This window comes from Podarcis cretensis, assembly GCF_951804945.1.
Source record: "Podarcis cretensis genome assembly, chromosome: 12".
In the NCBI taxonomy this organism is placed as follows: Eukaryota; Metazoa; Chordata; class Lepidosauria; order Squamata; family Lacertidae; genus Podarcis; species Podarcis cretensis.
In genome coordinates this window covers 54,970,521-54,997,501 of record NC_137181.1, presented here as the reverse complement: position 1 = coordinate 54,997,501, position 26,981 = coordinate 54,970,521, and the positions used below count along the sequence as shown (strand labels likewise).

The following is a 26,981-nucleotide window of genomic DNA, read 5'->3' as shown; positions in this document are numbered from 1 at the left end:
TGTAAATTAGAGAGTTTGGATTTGATATCCCGCTTTATCACTACCCTAAGGAGTCTCAAAGCGGCTAACATTCTCCTTTCCCTTCCTCCCCCACAACAAACACTCTGTGAGGTGAGTGGGGCTGAGAGACTTCAGAGAAGTGTGACTAGCTCAAGGTCACCCAGCAGCTGCATGTGGAGGAGCGGGGAAGCGAACCCAGTTCACCAAATTATGAGTCCACTGCTCTTAACCACTACACCATGCGAGTGGCACTGTGGTCTAAAATCACAGAGCCAATCGGAAAGTCGTGGTTTGAATCCCCATGACGGGGTGAGCTTCTTTGTTGGGTCCCTTCTCCTGCCCACCCAGCAGTTCGAAAGCACGTCAAAGTGCAAGTAGATAAATAGGTACCACTCCAGTGAGAAGGTAAATGGCATTTCCGTGCACTGCTCTGGTTCGCCAGAAGCGGCTTAGTCATGCTGGCCACATGACCCGGAAAAATGTCTGAGGACAAATGTCGTCTCCCTCGGCCAGTAAAGCGAGATGAGCGCCACAACCCCAGAGTTGTTCGTGACTGGATCAGGGGTCCTTTACCTTTACCTTTACTAGAAGAAGAAGAAGAAGAAGAAGAAGAAGAAGAAGAAGAAGAAGAGTTTGGATTTGATATCCCGCTTTATCACTACCCAAAGGAGTCTCAAAGCGACTAACATTCTCCTTTCCCTTCCTCCCCCACAACAAACACATGTGGAGGAGAGGAGATGCGAACCCGGTTCACCAGATTACGAGTCCACCGCTCTTAACCACTACACCACACTGGCTCTCTAGGTTGCCACCTCCTGGCCACGAGTGCCCAGGGAATATCAGTTACGACAACTGGAAAGGATTTTGAAGATGCTCCCTTACGTATGTAAATTCTTAGACAACACCTAGGAAGAAATTGTTCCTTCCATTTGGGGCACAGTCACGCCATGCTTTTAAAGCACATTCAATGCATACTTTAAACATGTGACTCCCCCAAAAAAGAATCCTAGGAACTGTAGTTTCTCCGCACAGAGATTTGTATCTATGTGTCCCTAAACTACAGGAAGAGGATTGTCCTGCTTTTAAAAGAAAAGATTTGGCAGCTTTACTTTTAGTTTTTAAAAAATGATTTAGGAAGCAGAATTAGAAAGCTTCGATATACAGAAATAGTCCTGGCAAACCAGCTACTCATTGTTGATACACATCAACACCACTAAAGATGCTATTATCTCCCTCCTTTACTTCTCCACCCAGGTACTAGGAGCGTCCACCAAGTAATCTATCCTTTGTGGCATCCTTTAACCACAGTTGCCTTACCCTAGAGTTGTCAACTCATCAAAGAAACCAATAACCTAATCAAATGAGTTTTAATTGGTTAAACAATGAAATGTTTATGAATATGATGAAAACAGTAGTTTTGAAGGCTGGGAAGATTTTGATTTTAGATGGTGCATGTATGTGTTACAGGAAGCGACTTTTTAAAACAGATAGTCCCTCTTCTATGAAAGAGAAGGGGAAATGCATTTTGTAAGACCAGGGGTCAGCAAACTTTTTCTGCAAACTTTTTCTGTCCCTCAGACCTTGTGGGGGGGCCAGACTATATTTTGGGCAGCGGGGGAGAACAATTTCCTATGCCTCACAAATAACCCAGAGATGCATTTTAAATAAAAGGACACATTCTACTCATGTAAAAACATGCTGATTCCCAGACCATCTGTGGGCCAGATTTAGAAGGCAATTGGGCCGGATCCAGTCCCCAGGCATTAGTTTGCCTACCCATGTGTAAGACCCTGCAGTTCTTTTAAAAAAAATACTTAGCCTTTTTTTGTTTTGTTTTTTTAAAGAAATAGGGATAAAATTAAAGTTTTCCTGAATTCTGCTCAGAAAGTGGAATTTGGTCTGAGCCCTGTTGTTTGAGGCAAAACTCACCTCCGTGAAATGGCAAATCAGGCCATTGCGTACCCAACCACAGAGTCTCTGCCCCCAAAAGCCTGAGCGGCTAAGGGGATAGAAAGAAATGCACCTGACAATTGTCTGGGATTTAAAAGGCCACAACTTTATTAATATCCTGGCCGACTGAGTTGCTGAGTACAGCGCTGGCCTGCTTCTGTGGGTGGGGGGTGGATCTGAGGGGAAACTGCAGCCTCCAGGTCTGCCCCCCTGGTTCCACCCCCCTGGCTGCCATGGATAGGCTGAATTTGAACAGCAGGCCTGGTGTGGGCCCAAGATGCTCTGTGGCAGCCGGGGAAGTAGCCAACGGCCACAAACAAGATGGCGAGGCTCCAGAGGCGTAAGGAGCGGCACAGTGGATCGCAACAGCCGTCCACCCTGGGCGGCCATTACCAGCTTCCTCTCTTGAGCATCTGTGGCTATGTATCCTCCAACTACTTGCATTTGCACAATTGGTTTCAATCTCACAAAAGTGCAGTATTCACCACGTGCGCCACCTTGCCCCCGCAATTGAGGGGGCTGGGGTTTCATGACGTCAGCACACCCCATCACTATCCTCAGCCCTGCAAGGCCTCCTAAAAACATACTCCCTTCCTTTGCCTTTGCGCACACTGAGTAGGAAACATAGGACTGTATAGGTCAGTAGAAGACTTAATGGGCTTACACAAGGACATTTACACATTTTCTGTCATAGGTGAGTGACGGTTAGTAATCACACAGCTCCAGGTTGGAGTTAACGCTCTATGAGCAAGAACACAGTCTCCACAGACTTGGTTGAGTATCAGGTCTAATGAGCAGAGCAGCTCATTCCCAGTCTTGCTCCATGAAAACCAGTTGCCGAGACTGAAAGTCCCTAACCTCTTCACAACCATCTAAGTACCCTCCTCTGCAGGCTTTTCACAAGCAATCAGAGACTGCGCCTGCATGCAGCCAACCTCTCCTCCGCCCTCTTCACGCCTCTTCTGGTTCTGGAAGACCAGAAGAGAGGGGCACTTGTCACAGCAGGAGGAGGAGACACCTGTGCCTCTTCACCATCCTGGCTCATCCCTGCCTCTTGGCCTCTCTCATCCCACTCAGAGCTCTGATTCTGGACCTCTCTCTACTACAGACTTTCCCAGCTCACCAGGCCCTGTTACCTCTTCAGCTTCTGACACCTCCTCCTACCTATCTGCCTGCAGACTGTCTCACCAGAGTGGTGCATACTCTAGTTATCTCCCACTTGGATTACTACAATGTGCTCTACATGGGGCTACCTTTGAAGGTGACCTGGAAACTACTACTAATCCAGAATGCGGCAGCCAGACTGGTGACTGGGAGCGGCCGCCGAGACCACATAACACTGGTCCTTAGAGACCTACATTGGCCCCCAGTACGTTTTCGAGCACAATTCAAAGTGTTGGTGCTGACCTTTAAAGCCCTAAACGGCCTCGGTCCAGTATACCTGAAGGAGCGTCTCCACCCCCATCATTCTGCCCGGACACTGAGGTCCAGCGCCAGTGGTTCCCTCACTGTGATAAGTGAGGTTACAGGGAACCAGGCAGAAGGCCTTCTCGGTAGTGGTGCCCGCCCTGTGGAACGCCCTCCCATCAGATGTCAAGGAAATAAACAACTATCTGACTTTTAGAAGACATCTGAAGGCAGCCCTGTTTAGAGAAGTTTTTAATATTTGATGGTTTATTGTGCTTTTAATTCTGTTGGGAGCTGCCCAGGGTGGCTGGGGAAACCCAGCCAGATGGGCAGGGAAGGAAGGAAGGAAGGAAGGAAGGAAGGAAGGAAGGAAGGAAGGAAGGAAGGTAATAATCATCGTTATCCAGTCTGCTCCCTCTTCTCCGACCACTCATCGTCATCCCACCACCAATCCCTGGGCTCTGAGTCTTTTTCCCTTCGGGGTTCCCCAACTGGTTCCTTCCACCATTTCTCTGTGTCCAAGCACTCAGGAAGAGGTTGCACCAGCTGCTGCTATGTAACCCAGCTTTGCCCCAGTATTTGAATTCACCTTGGCACAACCATCCCCATGGCATGAACAAGCCCTGTGCTTGATATCTGCATAGAGGCTCTCCATATTGCTACCACACACAGGGCCAATGCAGTGTGTGGCTGGCAAAGACTCCTTGGCAAAGGCTGGACTAGCCAGCACACTTGCTCGGCCCCCTCATCCATATTTTCAACTCATGTTGGGGAACTCCTTACTGTCTACGTAGAATAAAGCTCTCCCTTCAATTAACAGCATGCAATGTATATACTGGCATATGTGATATTTTGCCTTGCCTTCCTTGATTCTGGGTTTCTATATTGTCCCAACCAGACAATGGTATCTTTTTCGATGCCTTACTGAAAAATCTTTGCATAACATTATTTTGGCAGCGGTTAACAATCTATCGCAAAAGAATCCCAATTACATTTGTATTTTGAAGAAGAAGAAAATGCAAAATGCGAAACTCGGATCGCCGTATAAAGTTTGAGGCTTTCATTTGGAGCCACCGAGATCTTTGCACTTGCAGTTATTAACTTTCCATCAACATCTCCCTGAATTAAAGACTCCCTAAGTATGCATCGACCGTGAAGATCATTATGGTTATGGACCCTTAACATTTAAGATAGTTTTTTCTGTGTGCCTGTGCATTTATCTACTTAGTCCTGCTTCCACCAACTATAGGTTGACTAGCAATTAACACTAGACCACAGCGCATCCAAATTAACGATAGCCCTGCCAATTCTAATTGGTATTCTAATTAGTCCGACAATTCTACTAATTAAGGACATTAAACTTTTTAACAAAGCCTATCTTTTCTTTTGTACTGCATGTGTTAAAATAGCTCTGGAAACATAGTGGGGGTGGAGGGAAGAACAGGAAGGTTCACTTACTGTTACTGAGATGTAAAGTTTTTTTTAAAAAAAGAAAGAAAAATATCTGGAAGCTTTTCAAATCCAGGAGCCAAATATTTATTCTCTATTCATTTTGTTCCTTTCCTATTTAGAGATGCATGGTAGAAAGGAATTCCTGGCCATGCTATTCTTTGCAGGTATTATGTAACTAAAGGATGAGTGAAACTAACGCGGTACGAAAAATTTCTTCCATTCGGGAGAGCAAGAGCAATTAATAGGGGGAAAGTTGCATTACAAAATTATCAAAAGAATGGCAAAATAATGAAATTCTTATGTGGCCAGAGCTAGGGCTTTGTTGCACTGACCTTACCTTTGAAGAAGCCAAGTGGGTTATGTCTGCAAGCAATCTCTCTGGCGATCTCCATTTTGCAGCCTCCCCAGGTGCCTGCATTTCTGGAACCCACAGGACATCCTTGTGGTTTTCTCTAAATGTGGAAGGCCAATGAGAGCTGTTCATTGCTTTTGGAGTTTTTTTAAAAAGTGTCCTTATTAAAGGAACCTAAATGTGGGAAAGATCAGAAACCAGGAAGACCATTTTTTTTTATTAAGGATTGGAATAACTTTATAACGTATATTAGAGACCACTGCAAACGGTTGAAATCACTAGTAGGAATACAATAACACTTGTAAAGTAACACGAACTTTGGATACTATGGATATATAATAGATAGATTACAGTAAAAGATGCAGGAATAAAATTATAAATGGAACTAATGGAGGGAGGGAGGTCTGAAGGTTTGAGAGAACCTTTTTTGTTGTTTCTTTTTTGTTTGTGTGTGTTTATAAATATATGTGTGTGTGTGTATAGCGCACCTAAATGGGAGGCCTTCTTTAAAATAAGCCATCCTCCCCAGTTTCCTGCCCTTTATTTAACACTGAAGGAGAAGATGTAATTAGGTAACTTCTCCCACAGGGCTTTTTTCACATAGCATGGGCAACCAGGGAGGCTGCAGTGGAATGTAAGGGCAAAGAGATTGTCTTACTACTGATTTTGTAAACGTTCTTGGGAAAGAGCTGATAACCATTTTGACTAAAAAGCAGATGGGTGGGGGTGTCCAATCAATCAATCAATCAATCAATCAATCAATCTAGTGGCTACCTAGAGCCAATAATATGGTGGTCTGGGAAAAGCCACAGAGCTGCCAAGCAGTGCTGCCATTTCCCAGACCAATTCATTGAGGCAAACATTTGATTCCTGCAAATGAATTAGTGTGACACATAGATCTTTTACTCAAGTTTGTTCCTACAACTTATTGAACACAAGGCATTAATTCAAATTGGTGAAATTGTTTTCTGATCTGGGTGGGTACAGTCTAGAAAGCAAAGTTCCACTTATTTCAATAAAGGAAGGTGTTAGTTTAAGAATTACATATAGGTGATCAAGAACTAAATGTTGAAATTCATAATTAATTCATGTTGAATGCTAATTGCTAATTGGAATATTTAATCATAATTTTTTATTTAAAAGCTGTTCTGTATGAGTTGATATTAGGGATACACACACATACAAGTAATATATTCTGTTTTGCATCCAGGTAGCTAAGCACTAAACCACCTTTCCTCTCATTTTCAAATAGAAATAAAGATTAGTTGACCCTCTTTGCTTTGGTCTGAAGAAACCAAAATATTAATTTCCAAGTGCGAGTCACTCAACTAATACTTGCTAGGTATTATGGTATTCCTCGCACCCAAGGCAACATTTTTGGATAACCAGAGGTTTGACTATAATTAGCCGACATTTGCTTATTTCAGTTAAGACTCTGATCTTGTCATGAAGCAAAAGTTTGCTAAAATTAACAGGATTGCATAAGCCAAGTTCAAATTCAACAAGAAGTCTGATTACCCCTTCAGAAGTGGCACTATATACCTGCTCCCAATCTCTGTCTCTTTATATTGCAAAACAGCTGTGGTTCAAAGTTGGGGATGTTGTGAAAGAAGAATGTGCTTTCACTTTAAGCATGTGTGACAAAGCTTGGCTTCAAACCTTCTTGCTTCTGTGTGGTTTGGGTTTTTTATTTTTATCACTTCTGTTAATACAGTGTAAGTTTAATTGCTCAATATCTTTTGTGCCTTACATTTAATTTAGAACATGCTGTGCGCTTTGAAACAAACCACTCATCTCAGCAGGCACTTGCTATATACTACACTTTTAGCCAAGTCTTACACACCTTGCGGCATCAGGTCTCCTGCAGAGGCTAAAGGGTCGTGGGCTTTTTTTAAAAAAAACAACCAGCCCCAACCATGTGGTCAGCATAAAAGGTAAAGGCCGCCAAGACCATATAACATTGGTCTTCAAAGATCTACACTGGCTCCCAGTACGTTTCCAAGCACAATTCCAAGTGTTGGTCCAGTATACCTGAAGGAGCGTCTCCACCCCCATCGTTCTGCCCAGACACTGAGGTCCAGCGCTGAGGGCCTTCTGGTGGTTCCCTCGCTGCGAGAAGCCAAGTTACAGAGAACCAGGCAGAGGGCCTTCTCGGTAGTGGCACCCGCCCTGTGGAACGCCCTCCCACAAGATGTCAAAGAGAAAAATAACTACCAAACCTTTGGAAGACATCTGAAGGCAGCCCTGTTTAGGGAAACTTTTAATGTTTAATAGGTTATTGTATTTTAGTGTTCTGTTGGAAGCCACCCAGAGTGGCTGGGGAAACTCAGCCAGATGGGTGGGGTATAAATAATAAATTATTATTATTATTATTATTATTATTATTATTATTATTATTATGTAAAGGGACCCCTGTCCGTTAGGTCCAGTCGCAGATGACTCTGGGGTTGCGGCGCTCATCTTGCTTTACTGGCCGAGGGAGCTGGCGTATAGCTTCCGGGTGGGTGATGTGGCCAGCATGACTAAGCCACTTCTGGTGAACCAGAGCAGTGCACGGAAACGCCGTTTACCTTCCCGCCAGAGCGGTACCTATTTATCTACTTGCACTTTGACGTGCTTTCGAACTGCTAGGTTGGCAGGAGCAGGGACCGAGCAACGGGAGCTCACCCCGTTGCGGGGATTCAAACTGCCAACCTTCTGATCAGCATGCCCTAGGCTCTGTGGTTTAACCCACAGCGCCACCCACGTCCCATGTGGTCAGCATACCCTCCAACAATTCTCCAGTGAAAATAGGGGTGTCCTAAACAACAACAGCAACAACAATAACATTATTAATTCTCTGCCAACCTGGCTGGGTTGCCTCAGACACTCTGGGTGACCTCCAACATACATAAAAACATTAAGATTTTTTTAAAAAACTTCCCTATGCAGGTCTGCCTTTAGATGTCTTCTAAAGGTTGTATCTTATCTCCTTGGCTCAGGGGTCACATAACTCCATGCTCTCCAACATTTCCCCAAGGAAAATAGGGGCATCCTACCATATCCTCCAATGTTTCTCCAATGAAAATAGGGGAAAACAGGACATTCTGGGATCAAATCAGAAACCGGGATGGCTTCCATAAATCTGAGGTTGTCCCTGGAAAATAGGAACACTTGGAGAGTGTCACTGGTGTCTAAATAGCCACATGTGTCATCCAACATGAGGGCCAGGTGTGGGAGATACCTGCTTAAAGGGAGGGGGGGAGTAGAACACTACTTCCCAAATGGTACCTGATTTATTTTTCGTGCTGGGCATTTTGTTAGAAGCACTTGGAAAGTTTTAACAAAATAATTGGGAGCACAAAATAATTGGCAAGAATTGGGGAAGGCTGTAGTTCAGTGGACAGAGCATATTCTTTGCACACAAAATGTCCCAAATTTAATCTCCAGGGAGAAAACATGGCAAGCTGTTGCGTGTCGAGGTCCCCCATGCCACCCCAAATAACTCACACTTCACATATCAATTTTTGTTTAAGGTTCTTGGCATAAATTTGGCCACAACTTTATTTAAATGCACACACGTGAGTGGTTGCTTAGGCATTGGTTACGACTATCTGTCCTTGCCCCAGGGACAGAACTGACTTCCAGATTCCAGCGGAAGTCAGTCAGGGAGAACTATATTGGGGAGAAATGAAGCTGGGCATCAGTCCCTCATCTCTCACCCTCATGCCCCCTGGGGCTTGCACGGTCCAAGTCCGATGCCAGGGACAAGGACGAAAGAATGGCAAGCCCCTGGATTCCTTTAACGGAATTCCCTTTCCGCACCACCATTGGAGGGGTAGGCACTTACCCCTCCACCAACCAATTTTAACCAATGCCTAACCGCCAACCTTACAAGTTGTGACGATTTGCTACGCAGTAGGCAAAAACCAAATGGCAACAACCAATCAGCCAAATGGACAAAATTCCTACCAGGCCCCTGCCTCAAGGCAGACGACCCCATGACAGGCATAGCAAGGTCAGAGGACAACGAACCCCCCCTTTTCAGGGAGGGTGGGCGGGTGATCCGGTGCACGCAGCCCAAGAGAAGGCCCCAGGCTGTGATCCCTGTATTTAAGACCTCTGACCCCCTCCCACCATTTAGCAACATAACATTCTCCCCAGCAACACTCCTTGCCCAATCACAGCACATGGCCAATTTGCCCAACAACAGTGGGGTAGCCTTTAGGCCCCCACCGCAGCACGTGCTCTCTATTATGGAGAGCACGCTTTGCCAGTCAGTGTGTGGACAATATTGTGCTAGATGGGCCATTGGTGTGAGGAAGGGTGAGACAGCTTTTCATGTCCTTACTAGAAGCCCCTTGGGTTGTTCTCCAGATGTGGCTGAGCAGCAGTAACCTAGAGGCACTAAATGCTCTGCACATATTCAAACCAGTTTCTTCTCTTGCTGCACTCCAAAAAAAAAAAAAGAAAAAAAAAGAAAAAAAAAAACAAGGAAGGGGGACTTTGGGGTGTTATGTTTTCTGTGGTGCACTGATTTGCTGGTGAACCCATGTTTTGAAATTATTATTTAGGATATTCCCATAATTTTACACAACAGGTCTTTCTGAAACACAAGCCCTTATTATGCAATCAGATCACTAGACATCTGATCTTCTCAATGGCTGAAAGCAGCACCATTGCACATGGCGGCCACAGAATTTGGCCCATAATTAGGAACTGGATGTATTGGATATTGAATATCATTCTTTTGGCCTTTTAGATGATGAGCATTACAAAATGGTGCATGCGTGTTAATAGGCATGCATGTGGTTTGCATATCATGGGGTTGTATTGTGAAATAAGTAGCAGAAGGCAGGGAGAATCTTTATGTAAAGTTACTAGGCATGTACAGAAGATGCTTTTAAAACCTTGCTGCTGCTGCTATTTTGCATCACAGCGATTTTTTTTGAAAACCGTTAAAAAGCTGCATGATGGATTTAAAAGATTGCAAAATTGAATGTTAATAGAGCCTTTCCTGATTTGATCATATTCGCGGTGATATGAAACATATTTTGCAATTGTTTTGTTGTTGTTTTTTTAAAAAAATCTTAACAGAAGAAAGAGAATGAGGGGAAATCATTTTACACTGATTGGAAATATTACAGTTCGTAGCATGGCAATTTATTACTATGTAACGCTGTCCTAGAGTTTTGAATGTTCACTGGTTTTTTTGTGTGTGACACTTAAAACAGGGTCTCGCTGTAGCACACGGAACATACAAAATCTGTTAAAGGGCTATCAACTGGCCTCAGGACCTTGCAAAAATGCATCCTTTTTTTTTTTCTTACCACAAAATAAGGGTCACAACTCTGTTTCATAGAAAGTAAAACCTAACAAAGATTAAAGTATTCAGCAATAGATGGAAACACTTATTCAATAAGCTTTGAGTATATGGCTTGTGGGAGGTTACTCGCCACCCAAGTTTAAAACCTTGCCCCCATTGAGATGTATTTCTTTTTGCACACACGCCTAATTTAGATTACGAGCTAATGGCCTGTATCTTCTTATGGCAGTAAAAAAAGTAGAGAATGTGAGCTCCTTAAGCTAGATTTCTAGCTGCTACTAGAGGCATATAAAATAGTGGCTTAAATTGGTTTTTTAAAGCACATTTCCTCTTTTCTTTTTAAATACCCAAACAGTTAAAAAAAAAGAATTTTGTATTAATAATAGGACCAAGATCAAGGAACAGTAATGTCAAAACTGGGTCCACTGTGAATTAAAGGAGATGAGTCATTAAACCTTTTTGTTGAGAAAGCGGGGTGGTCGGGAATGGTTGAGGGGGGGGGAGAGAGAATAAAGTCATACTGGAAATGCTGACACAGACCCATAAGAATGGCAGCTCTGCCAGGGATTACTTTAATTCAAAAAGCAAATTGTGCTGTTGTGTTTTTAGTTCGAGTGGGGAAAGTCGCAAGAGGAACAACGTTGCATGAGGAATTTTTTTATATTTAAAAAAAAGAACACTTTATTTCCCATGTCAAGCAATACATTTAAATATCGATTATGCATATGACTTCCTGGAGATGTGCTACTCCAGAAAAAATAAGGTGGAGTTTGCCAGAGGCACTCTGGCATGCTTTGCTGAAGGGGGGGGGCGCAGGACGAGATTGCTAGCTCCATTTAACCATTTCTTGCCCACTGTTGTTAATGATGATAACATGACAAAAAATGGGGGGGGGGCTGTTAGTTCTGGAGAAGCAGCTACCAGCAAAATAAAGAGAATTCAGAGGGCAAAAAGGAATAAAGAGGCAGATATAAATAGTGGAAGGATAATCTGGAGTAGGGAGAATGTTTCTTTAATCGGTGTGTGTTTTTAAGGCAAGCAATTAGAAAAGCAGATAAGTGAAAATACTTTGCCTGTTCTGTAATATTAAATGGGGTGGGTTATAATGAAATTATGCAATATCAGTGTGAATCTGGAAGCAGAAACCACCGTGTAATTCTAAGTTGATTCTTTCTGCTTTTCTTTCCCTCTCTCTCTTTTTGTCTCTTCCATAATATATCAAAATCATCGAGACTGCCCTCCTGAAATCATTGCCCTTCCTTCCGAACAGACATGTATAGAACTGCACGGCAAAGAAAGAAACTGAAATTGTTTCATGCACCAAGTCCAAGTCAAGCACAGATGGATTCAAATTCAGAGAGATAATTTTTGGAACATGAACGCACTCACACACGGTGCCCAGTCGTGCGAGGTCAGAGACTAGTTCAGCTGCCTCACACCTGAGCCAGAGTTGCTTAAGTTAGGGGTCGTCAGACACTTCTCCTGATTCCCACTTTTTCATGGAGAGCAGCACCTCTCTTCAAACCCTCCAAGTGTGCCCATGGCATTCTGATCAATACGACAAAAACCCTTTCTTCAATAAACACCAGCTTATTATCAAGCGGAAAGCAGATATACCTGTGGATAGGGATAAAAGTGAAATGTTGACATTTCTGCCTGTTCGACAAAACTCACAGAACTGCACCTACTGCATCTGAAACGCTGGTGTGGATTCTCTATCTCTCTCTCTCTCCCCCCCCTCCCCTATCAGCCTAACCTTCTGTGTTGATACATGAATGCTGGTACCCACTTACAGGGATGCCAGATGATCAGTGCAGAATGAAGGTCCCAGGAGAAAAGATCACATGGTTTTCTCTGCCCTGTGACGTCACCAGCAGATGGCATGGGTACCAGCTCTGGCAGTTGGCATCAATGTCACTTTTTAGAGATCAATGAGATAGTGCAGATATACACAGATCTAGACTCCAGGAGACGATGCGACAGACAGATTGAAAAAGATTTGGAAGGCAAAAATGAAAACTGGCTATTGAAAGACTTTTTTTAAGGCCAAGGTAATGCAAATTCATTTATAATACCGATATAATATTTAACTGAGTGTGCATGCAAGTATGTGAAAGGGTACAGGTTACAAAGCCGTGTGTTTTATGAATGCTGTGCTTCCTTCTTCATCATCTGTTTCAGTGTTTCTTAAATGTTGTTGCATACTTTCACCGATTATGTAATACCATAAGCGGGCTATGGACAATACTCAGAGAGTTACATCTTTTGATAAGGGGCTTAGTTTTGTTTTGTTTTGTTTGTTTTTTAAAAATGTGCCTGTTTAAAAGTCCCTCCCCTCCTTGTTTTGCGAATTTGCATTTGCGTTATTTGTTGGCCAGTTTGAAAATCCTGATACATGCTGCTTGAAAAGTGAGTACAGGGAACAATACAAGGGGACAATACAAGGAGAAGCAAATTGTTTCTCTCTCAACACCCCCCCTTCCCCGCTTTTCATTCTGAATTCTGAACACACGTGCACAATTGCAGTCAGAATCCTCAGTCCATTCCTGTCAGATATTAGCTGGAGGGAAACGTCTGTTCCTTGAAGAACACAGATGCTGCAATAGAATGTGATCGGGCTTCGCTTCGCTTCGCTTCTGGTTTTGTTTTTTAATGAAAAAAAAAACCAGTTAATTTTAAAATTGGGAAATTTTGTTTCAGATCCCCCCCCCCCCCCGCCTTCTATAGAATAAAAAGAAAGTGTGCGATTTATTGCCAAATGCTTTCTGCAAATGTTTGGTATTTACACTATCCTGCTTTAATAGGAAAGAAATAATCCATGTATCACACATTTTCATACCGACCGTTAGAAAAAAGCCTCTCTTCGTATTAATTGAGTCACTGAATGATTCATTTGCCTTCTTTTCCATTTTAATTCTTTTCAATCAGTTCAGACTTGATTGTGATGATTTGTGGAAGAATGTGTGCAAACAAATTAGAATTAAAAAGTTAAAGGCATTTTTACTATAACCGAACAGATTAATTTTATTTTTTAAGTCTGTTACCTTGACTCATTTGAAACTCTAGAGTTCTTGGATAGTTGAAATATATGCATTTTATAATTATTCTTTATGGATTCCACATTTTTAGATGTTCTGTAAATTTGAGTTTTTTTAAGAAAAAATTAAAAGGGAAAGGGATTGATTTTAAATTTAACTTTCCTTAATTGCCAATGTTTTTCTTCTGATAGTTATATTGCATTTTTGACGTAGACTTTTGGACCAATTCAATGAATAAATATAGCAAATGATAACAATTTTGAAGAATTGGCTGTATTTCTTCGATGTTTGTGGGTGTGTATGCACCTACCGAAATATGCACAAGTCATTATTCTCAGTACTAGTAATTATGTGAAAACGTAACTGAAAATATGTATAATAAATGTAACCTTCACAAATGGATACACTTAAATCCTTGTGCTGGCATTCTTTCAGGTCCCATAAGATTATAACGCCATGTTAACGCTACCATTTGATGAGTCTGTTGTAGTGCCAGAGTCCCAGATGTGCAGAAAGTTTTCCAGAGAAAGTGAGGACCCAAAGCAAATCAAGAAACCCGAAAGCTTTGCAAAGCAGATCGCGCACCAAGGGAAAAGCATCAAACGGTTGACAGCGGAAGATACAGAGAAAGAGGAGGTGGAAGATGACCGAGAGGAGGAAGACGAAAACGGTTTGCCCAGGAGGAGGGGCCTTCGGAAAAAAAAGACCACCAAGATGAGAATCGAGAGGGTCAAATTCAGGCGACAAGAAGCCAACGCCAGAGAAAGGAACAGAATGCACGGCCTCAACGATGCACTGGACAGCTTGAGGAAAGTGGTCCCTTGTTACTCCAAGACACAAAAACTGTCTAAAATAGAAACTTTGAGGCTGGCTAAAAATTACATCTGGGCTCTCTCCGAAATCTTACGGATTGGCAAGAGGCCTGACCTGCTGACATTTGTCCAGAACTTGTGCAAAGGTCTCTCTCAGCCCACCACAAACTTGGTCGCAGGATGTCTACAACTCAACGCCAGAAGTTTCTTGATGGGTCAGAGCGGGGAGGTGGCCCACCACGGCCGATCTCCCTACTCCACTTTCTATCCCCCCTACCACAGCCCAGAGCTGAGCACACCCCCAGGTCACGGGACCCTCGACAATTCCAAGACCATGAAACCCTACAATTATTGCAGTGCTTACGAGTCCTTCTACGAGAGCACTTCTCCCGAATGCTCCAGCCCCCAGTTCGAAGGTCCCTTAAGTCCTTCCCCAATTAACTATAATGGGATATTTTCCCTCAAGCAAGAAGCAGCTTTGGACTATGACAAAAACTACAATTACGGCATGCATTATTGTGCTGTGCCACCCAGGGGTCCCCTTGGGCAGAGTTCTGTGTTCAGGTTGCCTGCAGAGAGCCACTTCCCTTACGACCTACATCTGCGCAGCCAATCTCTCACCATGCAAGATGAATTAAATGCAGTTTTTCATAATTAATGAGGGAAAAGTGGAAACAAATAAATAAATAAATAAGCGGTCATTTACCTCTCTTCTCTAATTATGATAAATCTGACGCTTTTGCCCCGTCTAATCGGTGCACCTCTCCTTTTAAAAAAAAAAAAAAGCGTGTTTGCTAAGTTCTAAAGTGTGTCAACTATTGTGGGGCATTTAAAAAATAATAATCTCTGTGTAAACAATAATAATTAAAATAATAATAGATAAATAAATGATTTTACTTATCGGTATTTAATTCCGGATGGAACTTGGTAAGCACTGTGAGATTCTGTTTTAGCTGGAATTCTTAAGGTTTAATTCCCCCCTTCCTATCCTGTTTGTTCCATTTTTGCTGAGCAGTGTGTCTAAATAAAATTGTGGAGCCAAGAAAACGCACACTGTGTCTAAAAGTCTGCAACAGTGTTTTAATTGTACAGTAACTATACCAATGCATGCTACTCAGATCAGATGAGTTTAAAAAAACTGATGTATTTATAATAATTAGAAATGATATATTATGTAACGGAGAAGAGGTGATTTTTTTAAAAAAACAAAACTCTCCTGAATTTTTTTGTTTAAGGAAAAACTGTCGCAGGCATCATGAGACATAGTGGAGATGGTGCAGCAATATTTTAAGCTATGCAACAAAAAAGAAAGTGCATCTAAATAAAACGAGTGGTAATCATTGATAATTATTCAGCTTAAAATTTGAAACATTTGCTGGCGGGGGCTACCTATTATTTTTGGAAGTTTTTTGTCACCGTTTTGCATCCATCATTTTTACTATAAATCCCATATGGTATCTGCACTCCTTTTGTATTATTCTGCCTTCACATGTAAAGTTTGTTAGAATGTACAACTGTGTTTTTCATTACTTCTTTTAAATGCAATTAAAACATAAATGTTTTCAGTCATCACCATCAGTTATGATATAAAGTCAGCTGTGTCATACTGATTCAGTATGATCATATCAGCGGACCTTGGCTGCCTTGTTATTTTTGTGCAATGTTATTATGTTCATACTATTTAGGAAGTTTGTGTGACACAGAGAGAAGTTGGATCCATTCAATTAAACATCCCAAGTAAGTGTGTTCAAGACTGGAGCACTAAGGAGGTAAATATCGCTCCAAACAGCCCATAGAGAGAACTGTATTGATAAGACGCCACAAAAATTGTGAGCTACAGAGCTTTTGCTCTGCAAACCCCATCCATGCTTGAGTTTGATAAATTGCTTACAAATATTTCTGTGCAGGATTGAGATTACATCTGATCAGTTTTTGGATTAACATATTTTATATTCTCGATCTATTCTCAGTAATAATTTTTAAGACTTGATTAAAGGAAATCTGAGGATGAGGCGAGGGAGGTGTGGAAAAACCAGCAGTTTCTACAAAATATCCCATGGAAGTCCAGCAAACATTCTGTTGCTTACTGATTTTTGCATCTAGTGTTCATAAAAAGCAGCAAGAGAAGAATGTGGAAAAATATTTTCCCTGATTACTGCAATTATTATTTATACCCCGCCCATCTGGCTGGGTTTCTCAAGAATTTTGTGACACTTTCAGCCTGATCCCACCAAAAAAACCACAGATTTATCTGGACATTAGTCCTATGACTTCAGAAGAGTTTACTTTCATATATGTGTGCTTAGGGCCACTGGCATTATTTAGTATTCCATCTCAAACATGCCGAATCTATGGTATTAAGTAGCATTCCCAAGATCAGAAGCTAAGAAATCTAGGAAATTTTCTGGGTTTATGTATTCTGCGCTTTGTTTCTATCTATGGCTGGTTCTCCATTTGGGAGAATGGTTTTCAGTGAAATTGTGTAGGGATATCCTATATTTTATCTTAGCTTGCAGCCCACCAGCCAGATAGCCTAGCAGGGGCTCAATACATCTCTTTTTGCTTTAGGGGGGCCTTTAAAAACCGGGTAGGGGACTTATCCAACCCCTGGCAGGCCTCAATGTGGGGCTGGTATGCTGCAACTTGCTTGCGGCTCACAAGTAGTACAAGCCGGAGTCTGGTTATTGTTCCTCCTTAAGCCCTTGATACTATTCTTGACTGAGCTACTCAGCTCAGCACATCTTTCAAGACTGGCTCAAACACATATATGCATCAATTGCTCTCCCCACATGCCTCCTTAACACTTCATAACTCCCAATTCTGGGTCTGAGCCACTTCCGTTGGAGAAGCATTGTGCTTTAGGTAACACAAAACTGTATTTCCACGATGTGGGATCTGCAGTGGCTCGGATCACGTTGCAGTCAAGAAGTGATGAATATGCAGGTGTTAACAGGTCCTCTGTGTGAAGGGGGTGGTAGCTTAAAAACATTCCGTACTTCAGATGCATTAATAATATTTCATAGTAACACGACTGAGATCAGAGGGGGAAGCAGTTTGGTGATAGAATTGCATGTGACAGGTTCAATCCCTAGGATATCTGGTGAAAAGGATATTAGGTTAGCAGGTCTGACTTTGAGATCTTAGGATTGCTGCTGCCTCTAAAGTAGGCCAATGATCTGTCTCCATATAAGGCAGGTTCAGATGTTCTGCATTTGAAAAGCTTGCTGGTTAAAATGTCAACAATCTGATGTAGAATAGTCTTGAAGTGGTAACACAGTGTTGTTCTTGCTCTGCTGGGGTGGGGGTGTGTGTGGAGAGATTAAGAAAAGAGAGGAACCCCTGACTAGCTTGTATTTATCCGGTATTTAAGTCAAGCAAACAAAAGTGAAGAATTCACTGGCCCCCCCAACCCAGGAAATTCCCATGACTAGTCTCTTCTGTGGTTGAGTAATTCTTACTCCTAGACAACCTAAAAGCAAATCTTGAATTCAGAATACAGTGGTACCTCGAGTTACAAACGCCTCAGGTTACAAACACTTCAGGTCATAAACTCCACTAACCTGGAAGAGTTACCTCAAGTTGAGAACTTTGCCCCAGGATGAGAAGGGAAATCGTGTGCCAGCGGTGCAGCGGCAGCAAGAAGCCCCATTAGCAAAAGCATGCCTCTAGTTAAGAACAATTTCAGGTTAAGAACGGACCTCCGGAACCAATTAAGTTCGTAACTAGAGGTACCACTATATGTGTGTGTGTGTGTGTGTGTGTGTGTGTGTGTGCTTGAGCTACTAGAAGGTTGGGGAACACAGGAAGCTGCCTTAAACCAGGTCAGACTATTTGTCTCTCTTGCTCAATATTATCTATATGATTGGAATCGGCCCTCCAGGCAGAGAGTCACACAATGTGCTGCCATATCTTTTTACCTGGAGATGTCAAGAGATGGAACATGAGATCTTCTGAATGCAAAGCTCTGTGTTCCTCCCCATATATCCCACAGACACTACATACAAACCATCTTAGAAACCTTCAAGATAAAATGGATGTTCCTGATCTTCCCCCCAGCAACTTAGAATCATAGAATCATAGAGTTGGAAGAGACCACAAGGGTCATCGAGTCCAACCCCCTGCCAAGCAGGAAACACCATCAGAGCACTCCTGACATATGGTTGTCAAGCCTCTGCTTAAAGACCTCCAAAGAAGGAGACTCCACCACACTCCTTGGCAGCAAATTCCACTGTCAAACAGCTCTTACTGTCAGGAAGTTCTTCCTAATGTTTAGGTGGAATCTTCTTTCTTGTAGTTTGGAACCATTGCTCCGTGTCCGCTTCTCTGGAGCAGCAGAAAACAACCTTTCTCCCTCCTCTTTGTGACATCCTTTTATATATTTGAACATGGCTATCATATCACCCCTTAACCTCCTCTTCTCCAGGCTAAACATGCCCAGCTCCCTTAGCCGTTCCTCATAACTTGACTTGGTGTTTGCAGCTTGCGCCGATACGGCTGTGGGCATGTGTTTGCCTCATGCTCTCCCCTGAAGCCCATGTTCTGCTCAGAGTACCCACAGTTATGGAATCCAGGCAGAGAGGGGAGAGAAGAGAGTTGCCAGCTTCGTTGGCTCCCGGTCTCAGTTCAAAGTACAGGTACCTTTAAAGCCCTACATGGCTTAGAACCCAAAAATCTGCTGGTGTGGCTTCTCCTATCTAGTCTGACATGATATTGCCATCACACAGTCTTATCCCCAATTTCTGAAGGATGGTAGGTGATAGCTGGTGAGAGGGCCTTCAGATGGCAACACTTTTGGAACGCCCTGCCTTTTCCTGAAGGCTACCCTAATGATTTTTGATAATTATTTTATACTATTTTGGGTGAACCACGTAGAGGTTTGGGGTTTTTTTTGTTTAATTAAGTAGTCTATAAAACGGTAAAGGTAAAGTTAAGTTCAGTCGTGACTGACTCTGAGGTTGCGGCGCTCATCTCGCTTTATTGGCCGAGGGAGCCGGCGTACAGCTTCCGGGTCAAGTGGCCAGCATGACTAAGCCGCTTCTGGCGAAATCAGAGCAGTGCATGGAAACGCTGTTTACCTTCCCGCCGGAGCAGTACCTATTTATCTACTTGCACTTTGACATGCTTTCGAACAATTTTGAAAAATAAATAAATAAACTAAATGTTACTGGTAGGCAAAAGCCTATTTGTTTCCCCCAGCTTTTGAACTTCCTAAGCAGAGGTTCTATGTTTTATTCTTCAATGCTCTCTGAGTTTAGGCTGTTGCGCTTTGCTGCTATTTCTCTGTATTCCCCTGACACACACACACACACACACACACACACACATTAATGTAAGCCACCCTAAGGACATCACAGTGTTGAACACACAGGATAAAATTATAGAAAGAGCGGGTGCTGGATGGGAATGTCTTGCAATGACCAACGCAGGATGAACACATACACTTTTTGATGCAAAGAGATGTGTGCCTTTGCACAATTTGTCCCTAGGTCAAAGGGCTGGTGGAAGAAGTAGGCTATGTGCTGCTGAAACAAGTGGTCTAAAAACTGCAATGTCTTCCAAGTGGAATCCTACAGGCCCAGAGATTAGCTTCCTGAAAAAATGTTGTTGTTCTTTAGTCGTTTAGTCGTTTAGTCGTGTCCGACTCTTCATGACCCCATGGACCAGAGCACGCCAGGCACTCCTGTCTTCCACTGCCTCCTGCAGTTTGGTCAAACTCATGCTGGTAGCTTCGGCAACACTATCCAACCATCTCGTCCTCTGTCGTCCCCTTCTCCTTGTGCCCTTTCCCATCATCAGGGTCTTTACCAGGGAGTCTTCTCTGCTCATGAGGTGGCCAAAGTATTGGAGCCTCAGCTTCAGGATTTGTCCTTCCAGTGAGCACTCAGGGCTGAGTTCCTTTAGAATGGATAGGTTTGATCTTTTTGCAGTCCATGGGACTCTCAAGAGTCTCCTCCAACACCATAATTCAAAAGCATCAATTCTTCGGTGATCAGCCTTCTTTATGGTCCAGCTCTCACTTCCATACATCACTACTGAAAAAATAGCTATGAGTGAATGAGAGGGCTTCCCTCCTGTCTCCAGAACAAGGCGCCAAAGTAGCTGTACCAGTGGTGTGCAGTCAGTGGACTAGGGGGACGAGGCTTGTCCCCTAAATGTTCCTGGGAAATTAGAGTATTAAAGTCTGGAGCCACTTTCCCAAAGCCCGGAAAACTTCTGCCCGTTTAGGCAGGGAGGCACGATGCTCCAATGGGATCCAAGAGCTCTCCTGCCAGCTTCGCAAAGCCCTAGCAGGGCTCCAATGTTCTGTCAGAGGCCTGGCGCCTCCTTTCCAAATAGGTAACCAAACAATTTAACGCCAGTGTTGCAAACAATAGTCAGTAATATCCAAGGCAACTCGACGACCAAACACAATGATACGATGTCAATATACACTCTTTATATAATATGAAATATATGAAATCACATAAACAGAAAACTTATGAATCTCTGAAAGTCACAAAATATGCACTCTTAATGGATTCTTAATGTTCAGGGAAGTTTTTAATATGTAACGCTGTATTGTTTTTCACACTTGATTGGGAGCAGCCCAGAGTGGCTGGGGAAACTCAGCCAGATGGGCGGGGTATAAATAATAAATTATTATTATTATTATTATTATTATTATTATTATTATTATTATTCTCTTGAAAACATAAAACCAAATAAACATAAGTCTTATAAGTCTCGGAAAGCCTTTGAAGACTATGCTTCTCTGAAAGAAGCAATATATCAGATTCTTATCTGGTGAAAACAGGCTGGGAAGCTTTGTTTATGGTGTCCAATTCTGCCGAAGTAGTTTGCAAACAGACATTATGAACAGTGATTCCGGATATACCCACTGTTTCAGAGACTTATAAGATTTATGTTTATTTGGTTTGATGTTTTCAAGAGAATCCATTAAGAGTGCATATTTTGTGACTTTCAGAGATTCATAAGTTTTCTGTTTATGCGATTTCATATATTTCATATTATATAAAGAGTGTATATTGATATCGTATCATTGTATTTGGTCATCGAGTTGCCTCCTTTCCAAAGCCTGGGAGGCATGATGCTCACACATGTGATGTCTGGCTCTGCAGGTTCCCCTACAAAAAGTCCGCTACACACCACTGGCCAATGCTCTGGAAGACTTGCCCTTCCTGTTATGTGGCTTACGTATGATGATCCATGCATGCAAAATATACCATATTTTTCTGTGTATAACACACACACACCCCATGTATAAGACGCCCCTATTTTGGGGGACTCAAAAATCAGAAAATGGGGGGAAGTTGCCAAGAGTTGTTGAGCTTTTTTTTGGGGGGGGGTGGATCGCGGAAGCAAAAATCCTCTGCCCGCTCGCCAACAGCAGCCACCAATCACCTGGCCATTTGCTGCAGCAACAGGAACCAATCCCACTTCCCCACTCTGCACTATCCATGTATGAGACGAACCCCAATTTTTGAGATGATTTGATCTGAAAAAAACGTCATTTATACATGGAAAAGTATGGTAACTTCAATACATATTAAAAGGGGTATGTCTGGCTTATCCTTCTCTTCCCCCCTTTAAGAATAAAATGCAATGAACCTTAGAATGCAGCCACATTATCTAGTTACATTTTGCACAGGTTATACAAATTCTAGGTGGAAATTAAAAGGTATAAGGTAAAGGGAAAGGTACCCCTGCCCGTACGGGCCAGTCATGTCCGACTCTGGGGTTGCGCGCCCATCTCGCTTAAGAGGCCGGGGGCCAGCACTGTCCGGAGACATTTCCGGGTTACGTGGCCAGCGTGACGAAGCTGCTCTGGCGAGCCTGCACCAGCGCAGCACACGGAAACGCCATTTAGCTTCCCGCTATAAAGCGATACCTATTTATCTACTTGCACTTAAGAGTGCATTCGAACTGCTAGGTGGGCAGGAGCTGGGACCGAACGACGGGAGCTCACCCCGCCGCGGGGATTCGAACCGCCGACCATACGATCGGCAAGTCCTAGGCGCTGAGGTTTTACCCACAGCGCCACCCGCATCCCATGAGGTGGAAATTACTATTTAAAAAATGATGTGCAATATAAAAAAGATACAGTATCTATAATCTAATCAAAATCCCAAAGAGTTCAGACGTTATCTATAGTGCATCACCAATGCATTTATACAGCAATCAATGGTTATGTCGAATGTCGATTTGCTAGAGAGAGCTAAAGCTGTTCTCTGTGAACAAATAGGACCAGAAAGTGAGATCCAGGATGGAAAAGGTCCTGTCTGGGTCTGGACCCAAAGCAAGGAACTTCTTATTGAAGCGGCCTTTATGAGAAAACACTCCCTTATATGATAGACAAGAGCATTGTCATACAGAGCTGCCAACTCTTTTCTTTTGATCAGGAAACTGCTGGTTTTCAAGATGCAATGCACTCTTGCTCTCCAGTGCAATTGTATCTGTGCGAAGAAAATGTTAAGAATAGAGTGACTGACAACTCAATACAGCCATACAGTTACTGAATCTATATTGCAGGAAATCACCTCTGGGGAAAGCCCAACACTGGACACAATCAGAGCCAATTTAGCTGTGTGGAAGACCTAGCTCTTTAAAACACAGAGAAAACTGATTTTTCCCAAGCTTTTCTTACTGTAGACAAAGTTTACTTCTGCTCTTCACAACACAGAGGGGTAATTTTGCCTCAAGTCCCCCTTGCAAACGTAAAACGTTTGATCTCAACCTGTTTTTTTTTCAGACGTGAGGGAGTTATTAAATAAGATCTGAGCTCTCATAAATGATAATCTCATAATGCTTTATATATGTATATATGTTTTTTAAAACCTCACAAAAATGTGGTCTTAAATGTATTTAAATCTCACCAGTGAACACGATGCCAGTTATTAAAAAGTAATTCTGGAGAAATTAGCTTGCAGCTACAAAATTAATATAATTCATTTATTACTTGCAGCCACAAATCAATCTGCTGTTAACACTGCTGTACACAATTTAATAGGCACAGTGAGATTCCATATGGCGGTAGATTTAGAATCCTGGTCATTCCATAGAGCCATCAGCAGAGTAGTCTCATAGGCATGTTCAGTCTGCAAGCATTTATTGCAATTGTGGTCTAAAATAAATGTTTATTAACCATGAAAAGAAAGTTGAGGTCTTGTGCACATTGTTATAGCTCGACAGAGAAACCATTGATCTAAGTGGCTGGGTTTCTATTGTCTTAAGAGGGAGTTTGCAGCAGACACCCCATGGTTAATCCACTTCCCGTTGGATTCAATGACAAATTAACCACTGATTTGAATGGGTTCCAAATACACTTTGCCACGATTCAGCAGCTCCAGTGTACAAATGGGTCTCAGAGGTGCCCAGGCAGTTCTGTGGTACATATGGACTGCTTCACTCTCCTCTGCCAATTTGAGAAAAAAATGGGCTGATCCAAAAATTTCTCAGCAAACAATTTTCAGGCATTTTCCTTCCTTTTTTTCTGAGGTTCTCTTGTACTGCTGGAGAACTTCTGCCCTTCCCCAGGGAGAATATTTGGCAAAATGGCATCTCATTTTGGTTTCACCATCCATTAATTTTGGGTGCAACAACGGATCCAGTTTTAATGTCATAGCATATTATTTTCGTATTGATGACGGAAGCAATAGCCTCGGCCGCTATTCCTCCCAGTCATTGTCTCGTAGAACACTGTTTTGTTCATCCAGCATCATGAACTAAAGATTTTCATTCTAAATCCACATTTAGAGTTATTTAGAGTTTCGTTCAATATTAAGAGGCCCAGAATTTTTCAGACAAAGAATAGCAAGTGAAATCTCTCCGTTGTGCAATTTTGCAACCCGCATATACTGTAGCAAATTTTGAAAAGCCATTTCAGCGCAGTTCAATTGCGAATTTTCACATGTATTCAGGTGCTGGTGGGGAACCTCAGACACCAAGGCTGCATGTGGCTTCCCAGCCCTCTGTTTTCGTCCCTCAAAATTATAACCAAGTCACAACCTCCCTCTGGGGTGATCCTCTTGTACAGTGGTGCCTCTGGTTGTGTACGGGATCTGTTCCGGAGGCCCTATCACAACATGAAAAGAGCTCAACCTGAAGCGCCATATCTGCGCAGGTGTGTGGCATGATTTGGTCTTATGCGCATGCACGAAGCACAATTTAGCACTTGTGCGCATGCGTGAGCGGCGAAACCCGGAAGTAACCCTTTCCGGTACTTCCAGGTCACCGCGGGACGTAACCTGAAATAACGTAAAATGAAGCAAACGTAACACAAGGCATGACTGTACACATCCTGGAGCTTTGTCTGGCTGTAATGTTTGCGTGGTGAGTCCCCTCCCCCCTTTTGAAATGAAGACACAGGACACATTATTTAAGGTTAATGGGCGTAAAAGGCCACAACTTTATTGATTACAAGAATTGAGAGGTATTGGCCTTAGGCATTGGTTCCTATCGACTACCTGGCTTCAGCCCAATTGCATGAAGACCGGGAAGGGTTAACCACCAGCTGGGGGAGTCCTGTTGAAGTACGCCAACTAGGATCCCCTGGGTGTCACCGCTTGGGGGCGTGCCTTAGGCCCACACCTCCATAGGCTTCGGACAGGGCAACGCCCCCCGGAGTCCTTTACCAGACTACCCTTCACCTTGGGGGAAGGTGATGGTGCTTCCTTCCCCCCTTCATTTGCATAACAATAACCCTCTGCCAATGCCTAACCGCCAATACCGAGGAAGTTGTGACATTTGCTATGAGGTAGGCAAAAAAACCAAATGGCTGGAAATTTGCCAAGTGGAAAAATTCCTACCAGGCCCCTTGCGACGACCAACCGTAGTCCATAGCAAGGTCAGGGCTAACTAAACCTAAGGGAGGGCGGGATGGGAAACCGAAGCAGCTGGAATGGGGAAGAGAGGGCGGTCCCTGGGCGTGCCAGCCTTAAATGTGTTAGGCCACGCCTCCCCAGCCCGTCGATTGGCTGGCTGGGGTGGTGACGCGCCCGAGGATTCCCCTACTATTCCCCAGCCCCCGCGTGTGTGGGGAGGGGGTGGGCCCGCAACCCCACCTCCTCCCCAGCTCGGAAGTGGCTATCCCGGAACTGTTACAGCTCATGTTGCATGCCTGAGTAGAGGATGGAGAGATACCAGGCCCAGAACTCTAAATTACCATGGCAGTTTCCAAACCGAAAATCGTTAACATTAATGTCAGCATGTTCAATGTTCACACTGGTCAAGAAAGGAACTGCTCTCCTTATATCATGCCAGGCTGTGTGAAAACACCATGAATTTGCTAGCAAAGAATGAGTGTGGCTGTTTGCTTTGATACATAGTTAGACTCAGTTTCTCACAACATCCCCAAGACTTTACATCTGTAAAGTCTCCTTTGCTGTCTAGCTCAAGATGAGTAGCACCAAAGGCTGGGCAAGTTATTTTGGCACCTGGGGCAAGTAAAATCTCCCGGATCCCTCTCCTATTCCCTAGCAATAAAAATCCTAAATTAAATAACTAGTAAAATTTGCTTCCCTCTCATATCCCAAATCAGCCACCTCAGTCTGCCAAACAGTAGATCCAACTCTGACTAAACTATAGTCGGACTTGTGTTGTGATGGCCCCCTGATCTTGTGGAGGAAATAAACAAATAAATAAATAAGTGCTTTTATACGTTTTTGTGGAGCTGGGAAAGGTGCAGGAAAGGACAACCCAAATGATCATGGGACTAGAGCAAAGGATCATGGGACTAGAGCAACATTTGGGGTTGAATGGTGGGAAAAGCAAGACGGACAAAAGGGAGTAATTCTTCACGTGACACAAAGTTAAGCTACAGAATTTGCAACCAAAGCCTGCCAGCTTTGGCTTGCTTTAAAGAAGGATTAGATAAATTCACGCAGAATAAGGTTATCAGTGGCTACTCGTCATTTTAAAAAAATGAGGCGCTGATACTCATATCAAAATTCTGTGGGTGCCAGCACAAAATGGCTGCCACAGACAGCAAAAGAAATAGGTGGTGGTATTGCATAGTGGTGAGTACCATTACAACCAAAAAACTCCCCAAAACGCCATTGCAACTAGTGATGGTGGTTATCTTATCATCTATAGTTTCAGACAGAGTGTCTCTGGATGCCAGTAGCTGGGGAACACAAGTGGGAGATTGTTGTAATGCTAAGGTTTTGGCTTCCCAGAGGCAAAAAAAATAGCCACTATGGTACTAGACGGACCTTTGTCCTGATCCATTTGAGCTCCTCTTATGGTGCACTTTTGGAGCCACACTACAGTTGACGTTGATTTTTCAAGTTTCTTGGGTGTCTCAATAGCTAGTACCCTACATTCCTTTTAAATAAAATTGTGGCCTGTTTAATCTAGGATATCTTCACATTGTTTTGTTCAGTGAAACCTTTCTTGTGGCAAAAAAAGAGGGGGACACGCTCCACAGCCAAAGGCATGAGTCAACAGAAGAAAGAAGTGATATAGGGGCCAACGTCCCTCAAATATTTGAGGGAACCCCCCCCCAAAAAAAAATACAAAATACCCCTGATGGGCATTGCCATTCAAATGGTGTGTGTGTGTGCGGTGTCATGTGGTCAGTTATGTGGGGTGGGGCTAATCTCCCCCCCCAAAAAATATTTTATTCAAGTTAGCACCCCAGGGTGTGCACATCTGATCAACTCCTGCAA

The 26,981-nt window shown here is 43.1% G+C and overlaps 1 protein-coding gene and 1 long non-coding RNA gene across 2 annotated transcripts in view; one reads left to right on the top strand and one right to left on the bottom strand.

Moving 5' to 3' along the window:
• The window catches only part of LOC307199701, a 401,509-nt gene that overhangs the window by 354,399 nt on the left and 20,129 nt on the right, over nucleotides 1-26,981 (bottom strand). The window lies entirely within an intron of this gene.
• Nucleotides 12,261-15,081, top strand: NEUROD6 (neuronal differentiation 6). The gene is made up of 2 exons (XM_079996235.1): nucleotides 12,261-12,517; nucleotides 13,940-15,081. Exon 2 carries the CDS (start codon nucleotides 13,961-13,963, stop codon nucleotides 14,972-14,974), a length of 1,014 nt encoding a protein of 337 aa, XP_079852361.1. The 5' UTR covers nucleotides 12,261-12,517; nucleotides 13,940-13,960; the 3' UTR covers nucleotides 14,975-15,081.